Raw genomic sequence first — 11,382 nt, forward strand, 5'->3', positions numbered from 1 at the left:
TTTAAAAATGATGAGACTTTTAGAGGAAATAAGTTAGGAACAGGGAAGAGGAGACTATGGTCAAAATATAAGATGTGCATGGGGTGGGGCTGGAGAGATGGCTCAGCAGTTAAGAACACTGGTTGTTCTTGCAGAAGGCCCGGGTTCGAATCCCAGCACTCACATGGCAGCTAACAACTGTTCATAACTCCAGTCTGACAGCCTCTTCTGACCTCCACAGGCACTGCACGACGTGGGTGCACTTACCTACTGTTAGGGTTCAAAACAGCAGCAGATTCCCCCCTCCCCAACAGGGACCTACAGACTTTGGAGCCCGAAAAAGGGAACTTAGCTGATAAGCACCTTGACCTTTGAAGTCAAGGGAAACAAACTCTGCTGAGAAGCAGCCTGCCTTTCCTCTGACCTCCAAAGATAGGATAAGCAGATTCTACCTGATAACCAGAGATTTTAGAAGCTGTTTTTCTCTTAAGAGGGAAAAAGTAAACACTTCCAGACCCTAATCCTACCTGCTTTTCCTGCTTCCCCCTCCCTGATTTCTCCTCCAAACATTCCCCCCTTCCACACCCTAAAGCCCCCATATATAAAGTCCCAGCTCACAACCCGTGGGTGGACATCTTTACCGGATATCTTTCCCTTCCCGGACACCCTTCCCTGACATCCTTCCCTTCCCTTCCCTTCCCTGACATCTTTCCCTCCGCTGACATCTTTCCCTTCCCCGAGGGAAAGGTGCCCCGTGCGAAATAAATCTGTGTCCCGCTGAGAATTCCATCTGAGCCTCAGTGCCTCATCCATCTGCTCGTGCCTTCCTCCATCCGTGCCGCCCGCTCGCTCCCGCCCATTCTCTACCTATCATGAGCTAATTTGGATTTTGATACTATCAGGTTTTAGAAATAGCCAAAGATGGATTAAGTCATAAACAGAAATGTCCACATCAATGAGGGAAGAAAAGGAAGACCCAGATCTTTATCACACAAAGAAGAGAGTAGACTTCCCATGCAAGGGAGAGAAAACACCCTCTACTCCACATAGTCATTTTTCTTGGACATTGTACTGTGAGGACCTAAAGGCCCCACCTTGCATAAGTCCAAGAGGAAGTTACTGGAGGCATGGCCTGGCTTGTTTTAAAAGTCTGAAGGATACTTTCCCATGGCTGAGGAGTGCATGATCAACACATGACCATCCTTAAGATACACCTTCAGGGGGGAGAGGGGGATTTCCTGTAACACCTGCAATAAATGAGTCCCTGCTTGACTAGGCTCCCTGTTGGGCCTGAGTGTTCCCAGTACTGGGGGCGGCGTGGGCTGGCAAATGGCGTGCTTACTCATCCCCAATCATCACTGCCCGGGGTCGCTGGTTTGAATCCCCAGCATTGTACTACAGTATTAGGTACTTTGACATTCTGTAAAACATGGTTGTATCAGGTGTGGTGGCACACACCTTTAATTCCAGCGCTTGGTAGGCAGAGGCAGGAGGTATGAGATCCAGGCCACCCTGGTCCATGTGACTAGTTCCAGGCCAGCCAGGGCTACACAATGTGATCCTGTCTCAAAAAGCAACAACAAACAAACAAAAAAGTGTAAGGGCTAATGGAAGCAGGAGGATCCTCACTTTTAAAGGTTTTGATCATATATGGTCTACTAGCTTAGTCCCTCTTTCCCCAAAAGCACTGACTTGGAATGACAGATCAATATTATTTAATCTCTCCGTAAAGGATGCTTTGCCTCTGTTGGGAAGCAGAAACTGCCACCCCACAACATGCCACTTTGGTATAAAGATTATTTTCAGCCAAAGGCACTTAAAAAACAATAGCTATAAGAACAGCATTCTGACCTTCTGAAAGCACAGGATCAATCCCTGAAGTGAATAGTAACTTCCCTATATCAAGAGGAAAATGTTTCCAACTTAGGGTCCAGAAGTCAAGGTGGGAAAGAACAAACCAACCTGGATGACCACCTCTTCTCTTCATGGTCACATCTCCAGGCCCCTCGCCCAAACCCCTCTGTCTTCTCACACTTTCATAATTTACTACTTTGGTCAACTTAGAATATAAAGTTTGGTCCCCAAGTATTTCTTTGGGTCTTCATTTTTCTAGTTTATACTTCAATGTACAAGCAAAAACTACTAAATAATATTTGTAATCTTCCTTCCTGTCAATCTGATTTTTAAAAATTATTTTAAATAAATCTTTGCAAATTTCATACATTTTGATTTTATATATATATATATATATATATATATATATATATATATATATATATATATATATATATATATATATATATATATATATTTGTAGAGTCAAAGGCTTATGTTGCCACATGCCCTTCAGTGTGGGCTCATCCACTGGAGCCTGGTCAACCTACCAAGAGTCTCACCCTTAAATGAGACTGACTCTCCCCTTCCCAGTAGCCATCAGTTGCCAATAGTTCCTCAGAAAGGATTGAGATTTCTTCACTTCCCCCCAACTATGCTGGGATTTTTTTCTGGCTTGAGCTTACATGTGATTTATGCATATTGTCACCATTGCTGTGAGTTCATTGAGTAACTGACCAGCTGTCTGGATTAATCTACTGTTTTATGTCAATTTATTTAGACCCAGCTGAGACTCCAAGAGATTAGAAACTTTACCTTTCCTATACCAATATTAAGTGACCCAAGAATGTAAACATAATTCAGAAAGCTTCCCAAGCTATTATGAAGAATGACATCTCTGGGTTTTAGTTTTGTATGTGTTTTGTGTTTGTGTATATATGTATATGTATTATGTGTGTGTAGGTGTATTAATTTGTTTGCTTTTTATTTTTAAGATGGGGTATCACTGTGTAACCCTGCCTGACCTGGAACTTCTTGTGTAGACTAGGCTGGACTAGAACTTGCCCCATCCTCCTGCCCCTGACTCCTGAGTACTGAGATTAAGGACATGTGCCAAGGCCTGGTTTTGGAGTATCTTCAAATTCTAGATTACATCAAGTGTGTATACAGTCTTCTCTTGTGCAAGGGGGTAAGAGATTTGTTCTAGGACTGCAGCCCATATACCAATCTACAAATGTTCAAGTTTCATATAACATGGCTTAGTGTTTGCAAGTAACGTATGCACATCCCCACAAATACTCAAAATATTCTCTATATTTACATATATAATACAATATAGATATGTGCTATTATTAGGAGATAATGACCAAAAAAAAAAAAAAAAAGTCTGAATATGCTTTATATAAACGAAGGCTGAGGCTGGCCTGAAACTCCTGATCCTCCAGCCTCCTCCTCCAAATCACGAGTACTGGGATTACAGGTGTGTGTCACCTCGCCCAGGTATAATACAGGTGACCTGAAGAAAGAACTTATTTTTTCATCTGTAATTGGTTGAATCCATGGTTGAAAAACAATGGATACCAAAGGGTGACTCTTAGCTATGTTGTTTTGAAAATCGAGGCAGACAGTATTTCCTGACTTGGACTGGGTCTGTTCATGTGAGCCTGGCACTTGCTTCCACAGGTGAGCCATAGTTACCCTTTTGCCACGGTCTTAATCTGTGGTCTTGAGGAAAAATCAAAATGAGGGCACCTAGGAATTACTCCTAGACTTGGTTAATATTCAGATTCTCATGATTCACACCATGCGAATGTTGACGCAGGTGGTCCTTTAAAACAGACTAATAAAGTTTACCTTGCAAGCGCGAGGCTCTTAAAAGATCACAGAGTCTGAACCTAAACCCTCACCTGAAACAGGAGCCCTTGGCCCACAACAAAAATGGCTCCTTATCACCATCTCACTGCGGTGAGCGGAACATCCGCCCTTCCTTTGTCACTTGATCAGGAACCCACTTCCGCTACGGCTCCCGGTAGGGGCCAGTCCCGGCCGTTCTCGCGTCCGTCCCGGGCCGCCGCGGCCGCTCCGCCGCTGCTTTACCCGGGGCCTCCGTGCGCTTGGCCAACCGCCTCTGAGAGCGCTCCCCCGAGCGCTTCGGGAACCGGCCGGCGGCGGCCCTCTCCGGGGACTGCAGCGGGCCCAGGGTGAGTGCCGGTCTGTCCGACCGGGGACTCGAGGCTCGGGGCTCTCGGCCTACACCGCGGCGGTGGGTGACACCCGCGTCCCGGGCCACGGGCGGCGGCCTAGCCTTCGCGGTCAGGAACTCGGCCCCAGGCGGGGAGGGGCGCACTGCCGTGCATCCTTCCCTTTCTTCCTGGGCGTCTCGTTGGGGTGGGGGTGGGGGTGGGGGAACCTGATTTGACTGACAGAGGGGAAAAAGACCACCCGAAACCCTAACGAGAATTAGCTGGGGGTTCCGAAAGGGGAGGGAGCCCTGAGCCGGGACTTGGCCTTTGTCTGTCTCTGTCGTCCTCCTCGGCCCAGGAACCTTCCAATATGACCTTGAACCTGCCGAGTTTAGACTTAGCTTTTTGTTTTGTGGAAAATACATCAAGAAAGGCCTTGGTGAGGTCAGGCCAAGGGGTCTGGCGGAAGCGTCGCAAATGGGGATGCCGGCGTCTCTCCGGGGCATCACCCCGGAGCTAGGACGCTGCAGCAAAGCTGGGTCTCTGTGCTCTGTAGCCTCGGATCCTCGTTTGCAGGATGAGTCTCCAAACGTAGAATCCAAACCCCAAATCACCGCGGTCCCTAGCTTCGGAGCTCGGTGCATTGCATCCCCGGGGGGAGAGCTGCACGCTCTGAAGTGTTGATGGTTTCCAGTTGCAGAAGAATAAAGGTCGTGTTGCTGGCCTTCGGCTGGGAGACTTGGAATGGTTGCGAATGTTTTCTTTCCCTGGTGAAAAAACATTTGTTTCTCTCTCAGTCCCTTTGGCTAATGAGATCCCCAAAGAAAAACCTTTAGGGAAATTAGGGCGATTGAGTCCTTAGTAGTCTCACCATGCAATTAGATAGTTTGGGAATGGAGGGGAAGAATTCTCCTTTTTGGTTTCGAGGGGCTTGTGAATTGGGATAGCTTTTCAGTAGCGTTTTCTGTGGTATTTCTGAATATATGCTTCCCCCCCCTCCCAAGCTACTATTCTCTGCCAAGGAAATTTGTGTGCTGCCTCCCTTCCTGTCTGATAGGACTGCCTCATTTTAGGTTTATGGAGTTTGGCTGTTGCTCTGCCCCTTCTGGTGTGAAAGTTTTTGGTTACTAGATATTGCTTTTTTTTTTTTTTAGTTCTTTATAAATTCTGGCTACTAATCCCTTGTCAGATGTATAGTTAGCAAAGACTTTCCCATTATGTAGACTCCCTTCACTCTGTTGTTTTTCTTGTGCAGAAATGTTTTAATTTATGCATTGTCAATTTTTACTGTTATTTCCTTGGCTCTTGGAGTCCTTTGCAGAAAGTCTTGCCTGCATCTTTGAATACTTTACCTGTACTTTCCTGTAGCAGTTGCAGACTTTCAGGTCTGACATCAAGGCCTTTGATCTGTTTTCAATTAGTTTCTGTGATACTTGTGGTTTTGTTATATATACTTGTATGTGTACATGAAGTCCACAGTTCTAAGGTAGTTATGGAATATGTCCTTTAAAAGTGCATTTATTTAAAACTGTACAAGTCAAGTTACAGGAAAAAATTAAGTATAATATATGGGAGCCCTGATGAAATTGGAAAGTAAAGGTAGAAATTTGGTATCATTTATGATTCTAAGGGAGGTTTTATAAGTTATAATGGACTGATTGCCTAATAGATTCTAAGTGGTGAAACTTGTTACTACCTTAGTCCCAAATGAGTGTATTTGTTGCTAAAAGATGTTACCCAAAGTGACAGTCTAATGAGGGAGAAAAATAATTAAACCCTGATCTGTTTCACTTAAACATAAAAACTAGTAACTTGGGCAACAGTGTTAAGTCTCAACAGAAAAGTTCTATTTCCCTCTTAAATATAGGTAGTTCATCTACAGGAGAAGTTGTCCTCCGTGTGACCATCTTTATGTTGTGAGTGGCTTTCAGACTCAAAAGATTGTCCTACGATGTTGCCATACTTTGAAACATTGAGACCCTTGAGATGTACTACAAGGGACACAGAGAGGGCGAAGTGAGCTGGCGATTCTGACGCCACCATGCTCATGAGTGCAGTGCTCCTGAGACTGAGGCAGGAGAATCATAAGTTCAAGGCCAGTCTGGGCTCCATAGTGAGAGTCTGAAGAGAGAGGGGAGGGGGAGGAGGGGGAAATGAAGGTCAGTGAAAGGTTTGGATGTGGAATAGCACATCTTGAAGAGATAATGTGGCTTTGCAACTGGTGTCTCTTTCTGAGCTTTTGCTGTGCCTCAAGTACACAGATACTCTATCTCATCTAGAATGATACACAAAAGTTGATGATAAAGGTTCCTATGGGGCTAAGATTTCATTTTCTCCACATGTTCAGTTTTGTCTGCTTCATTCTTTTAGACAAGGTCTTACTATGTGGCACATGCTGGCCTTGAACTCTCCATCTTTCTGCTTTTGCCTTCTGAGTGCTGGGCACAACCGTGCTCAGCCCTCTCTGTATGGACTCCTGTATTTTATATAGTGTTTATTTCTGGTTGTTTATTAAACATTTAAAGTGAATGAAAATTTAACCAGTATGTTTCCTTAGTGTGTATGTGTATATGTATATACGTGAATATTAGTTTAATTTAAACACTTGATCTGCCATAGCTTTCTAAACATAAATCAGTTATTTTTAGTCTTGCCTTACATAATAAATAATCGTAGACCCTGTCTGTGGGACTAAAACTGTTTTTAAGCTTGATTTTTTTTCTTTCTTTATTCTTTTGTTCATTTCTTAGTGTAAAGTTGCACATCTTTGTGGCTTTTATTTGAAGAATTTCCAACTGAATCCCTAATGATGGCATTGTCTAGTTTCTCAGCCCCTGTTTTTCTCTGGCAGGGACAGAAGTGGCTATAAACCCAGCACATGCATATTGCAGCAAGTCAAAGGATTTACTATGAAGCCCAGAAGCAGATAGTGCCAAAGAGCGAGCAGTTGCTTCACGTAAGTAGAGTGGTCCCTTTGACTGTGCTCCAGTCTTAACATCTGTATGCCAACTCCTTAAAAAGCAGGTATTTGGGTAAAGAGTAAAAAGAACCTAGTTGGCAGTCGGAATCAGACCAGCTTAGCACACTAAGCAGCCTCCAAGACACTCAAAGCCACCTCAGTGAGGTAGAATTAAAGGCCTAGAGTACATCTTTGGCAAAAAAATAACACAGCGACGATTAAGGCATCTGTGTTGGCCTTCAGCCCAGCTTAAAAAATAACCTACCTGTGATTGAGACATCTATATTGCCTTTAATTTTTATTGTCTCTGAAAACTTAGTGTAATTTGGCTTTCTTTTCAAGAAACTGTTACTTAGACACAAAATTTTAGGCTGCCTCTGTATTTACTTTACCCCTGCATTCTTTTCATGATTTCTTTGTATTTCATCTAAACAAGAAAGCAGCATCCTTGATTAGATGAGTTTTCTGGTAGGTTCCCTCCCACCCCCAGTCTGATGTCATGTCTTTATGTACATTTGATGCAAATAACCATGGACGGAGATTTGAAATTTGGATTTTCAAATTGAGCCACTTAAAGATTTACTTTTGCTCATAGTTTTCTTATAAAATGAACTGTTGAAATACTGATTTTTATTCTTTCTTTTTTGCAGCTGGAAAAGCAGTGTCCGTGTTGTTTGTACACCCCCAAAACAGTTCAGATCTGTAGGGGAGTTACTGTGTAAAGTGCACTGACCCGCAGGGTAGCCGTGTTTTACTAGCTGTTGTAGGCGTGATGTATTCACTGTTGAGATGAGTGAGAGAACGAGCGGTGCCGCCCCACTAGGAAGGTCAGTGACGCTCCGTTCAGCCGAGCTGGAGCTGCGATGATACGGCGGCAGCTTTCCGGCCGCTGGCTGCGCTGCCTTGCGCGTTCCTTGCCCGTGCTTCCCTTGGCATTCTCCTTGGGGCGCTGTCGCCTCTGCTTCATCTCCTGGACTCAGGCATCCAGGAGCCACGGTCACTCAGTGCATATCTAGTCTTCCTCCCAGGGGCATCCGTTGCTTCTCAAAACAATACGTGTAAATGTGATATTGACATAAGTTCATAATGTGAACACTTAAGCCCTTAAAGTAATTATGTACGTTAAGGGTTTGTTGATGTGAATTTGGCCTTCATTGCACCCTGGTCATCAGATACATGTTCAATAAGAGGTTTTAATTTGTATTATGTGGCTGAGGGAAGCTCTGTCTTTTCTTAGTAATTGAGCATTACCTTGTCTACCTTTGGAGACTTAAGTTTATTTCAAGCATGATGACAATTTCTGATTTCATTTTTTATAAAATCCAATCAGTGTTCTTCCAAATAATGAGATGGGGTGTTGTTTTTGATTGTTTTTTGTTTTGTTTTTCATTTGCGGCTTTAGAAATTGTGTCAGGGCTTCCTGCATGCCAGGAAGGCACTCTGCCGTTGAATTGTGCCAACAAACCTCTGATTGGGGGTGTTAATTTAAATTTTATTTCAGGCATTTTTTTGAGTTCTGAGGAGCATGCTTATCTGCTGAGAGAGAGAGAGAGAGAGAGAGAATGTGTGTGTGCACATTTGTATTGTGGCTGTGTAATAACTTTAGAAATCTACTCCCAGTTGATGTCCCCAAGGTTCCTGTTCGGCGGATAAGAAGGCCTTATTGTGTGGACAGGTGTGTGTGTGTGTCTGTGTCTGTGTCTGTGTCTGGAGCCTGCAGTTGACGCATTTCTTCTGCTGCTTGTTACAAGGCTTTGTCTTCCATCACGACAGCATAGACATCGACATCTTAGCCCTGGTCATCCTGGTCTTAAAATCTTTCTTCTCTAGGGTGAGTGCAGCAGCATTTCCTTCCCCCACTGCTGCTGAGATGGCAGAAATCAGTCGAATTCAGTATGAAATGGAATACACCGAGGGTATTAGTCAGCGAATGAGGGTCCCAGAAAAATTAAAAGTAGCACCGCCAAATGCTGACCTGGAACACGGATTCCAAGAAGGAGCTGCAAATGCCAGTGCGATGATGCAAGTCCCGGAGAGGATTGTGGTCACAGGTACTCCTCACGCCTTAGCAGTGCCGCTGTAGCTCACTCCTCAGGGAAACCTTAGGGTTTCCAGAATATTATTGAGAAACAGTGTTTTCACAAGTTTTGAGAAGTGTATGGAACCTCCAGAGTTGAAAGAACATTTTTGTCTTCCACAAAAGTTTGCTTGCCCCCCTTGTCCATCAGTCAAGCCCCTCCGCTCTACCAGTGACCTTCTCCTTTACATGGCCAGAGGTTAGACTTGTTTGCTGGAGTTTCACTGCGTGGAGTCCTATGATAGGTAATGCTTGTCTGGCTTCTTTTGCTAAACATATGTTTTTTCTTTTGTTGTTTTTTTCCTTTTTTACTGGGGTCTTGTGCATCCTAAGCAAACGATGTACCGTGGTTCTGTCTGCAGCCCTTTATTGTTTCTCACTTTTGAAACAGGACCCAGGTTTTCTTTAGTGCCTTGAATTTGCCCTGTAGCACACAGATCCTGAGCCTGTCACCTTCCCACCTCAGCCTCCTGCATAGCTGGGATGACAGGCCTGCCCCACAAGCCCAGTTACTCTTTGATTTTTCTCTTGGAGACAGAGGTTCAGTGCAGCCCAGGATTGAAGGTCCTCCCACCTTAGCCTCCTGAATGCTGCATTCAGGGTTGTGCCTCCATGCCTGGCTAGTGTAGTCACTTTGAGATTCTTCCACATTAGAGCAGCTATCCTGTGTTCCTTTTATTTAACCCCTGAATGTCAGTATTCTGTATGGTACATTTTCATTATCCTTCACATAGTAGACATTGTTTCTTTTTTGAGGCTCTTGGGAATGAAACGCCCATGAATATTCGTGTACAAACTTTATGAGGATAGATACCTTCATATCTTTAGAAGTGAAATGCCAGATTATAAGTTATATTTCACTTTTTCAAATGTTGGCAAACTATTTTCCAAATTGTGTCCCATGTTCAAATTTCATTGGTGACATCTGACTTTTAGTTGCTCTATATCCTTGTTAATGGGTTCAGTAAGTTTAGTTATCCAAGTATATATGGCATTTCCTTGTGATTTTAATTGTATCTCCCTTGGAAATTAATAATTTTGGACACATGTACATGTGATTTTTGGCCATTTGCTTACCTACATTCAAGGCATCTATTCAAATATTTTGTCAATTTGAAAATGTGAGTGTTGTAAGAGTTCTTTGTATACTTGGAGACTTGCTTGGGTTTTGTTTGTTTTGAGCATATGAGCATATATGTATGTATTGGATAAACCTGCACCACGTGTTAAGCATTAGTGAAATAGTAAATATTAGTGGAATCAAATGCCAGAAATGTTGTCTTAAAAAAACTGTTGCTGTCACGTAGGCCACAATACAAAACTGACAGAAGGAAAAACATTTTAACATAAATCAGTGTTCTTAACCATTTCTCCCTATTAGTTTTTGTTTTTCTTTTTTTATATACCTCTAGGAAATAATGAAGACGTTTCATTCTCACGACCAGCAGATCTTGACCTTATTCAGTCCACTCCCTTTAAACCTCTGGCACTAAAAACCCCACCTCGTGTACTTACACTGAGTGAAAGACCACTAGATTTTCTGGATTTAGAAAGACCTCCTCCAACTCCTCAAAATGAAGAAGTAAGTAAAGTTACCATCAGTTCTGTTTGAGAGAATATAGAATAAAGTTAAAGAAGGTAGAAAGCCAAGAATCATTAGCCATGTATAATGAATGCTTTCTATACAGAGCATTGGTTGTGATCAGTTGATTTTGCAGTTCCTCAAATAAGTCATTATGGTCTTCTTTTTTTAAATTTACTGTTCTGTGTTAGGGAAGGGAAAATCTTGGGACAGGTATTTCTGACATTTATGTAGATGTAAGAGAAGCACTTCCATAATAGTGTCACACTGAGAATGATACAGAGAAAGCTGGGAGTTTGTTTGGGGTTTGTTTTCTGCAGTGCTAGAGATTGAATTAGGGTCTTGAACACACTAGGCAAGTGCTTTACCACTATGTCCCCAGGAAAAGAAGTTCTGCAGTAGAAGAAATTTACTGTATCCTTTAGTTACAGATCATCTTCTGGCAAACAAAGCTAAGAAAAGCCATTTCTCTTGACACCATCCATTGCTACTTGATGAAAGGATTCTACTGTGTTAGCTGCTGCCCCCAAAATAACATTACTGTTGACCTAAATTTGGCAGTATGACTTGTATGACTTACAAGTATTAGCAGTAGAGTTAAATCTTGCCTCTGCTGTTGACTCGAGCAGTCTTTTGAAGCTTCTTTTCTTATAAATTAATATATTATTTTTATTTTATATGTATGAGTGTTGTGCCTGCATATGTATAAGTGCATTCTTGTCATGCAGTGCCCATGGAGGTCAGAAGAAGGCATTGGATCCCCTGGAAC

At 43.0% G+C, this 11,382-nt stretch overlaps 1 protein-coding gene across 14 annotated transcripts in view; it reads left to right on the forward strand.

The window, feature by feature from the left end:
* Positions 1–3,833: 3,833 nt before the first annotated feature.
* Mff (mitochondrial fission factor) overlaps positions 3,834–11,382 on the forward strand; it is a 30,365-nt gene continuing 22,816 nt past the window's right edge. For 10 of the 14 annotated variants that reach the window (XM_029560066.1, XM_029560069.1, XM_029560068.1 and 7 more), the window contains exons 1-5: positions 3,834–4,013; positions 6,847–6,951; positions 7,605–7,781; positions 8,785–9,005; positions 10,444–10,613. In XM_029560066.1, coding sequence (XP_029415926.1) covers positions 7,744–7,781; positions 8,785–9,005; positions 10,444–10,613 — 429 coding nt within the window. In that variant the 5' untranslated portion in view covers positions 3,834–4,013; positions 6,847–6,951; positions 7,605–7,743. The remainder of the gene's footprint in view (positions 4,014–6,846; positions 6,952–7,604; positions 7,782–8,784; positions 9,006–10,443; positions 10,614–11,382) is intronic. The other 4 variants (XM_029560071.1, XM_008825843.3, XM_029560067.1 and 1 more) reach the window with 3 other exon arrangements.

This window comes from Nannospalax galili, unplaced genomic scaffold (assembly GCF_000622305.1).
Source record: "Nannospalax galili isolate Female #2095 unplaced genomic scaffold, S.galili_v1.0 scaffold127, whole genome shotgun sequence".
NCBI classification, from domain to species: Eukaryota; Metazoa; Chordata; class Mammalia; order Rodentia; family Spalacidae; genus Nannospalax; species Nannospalax galili.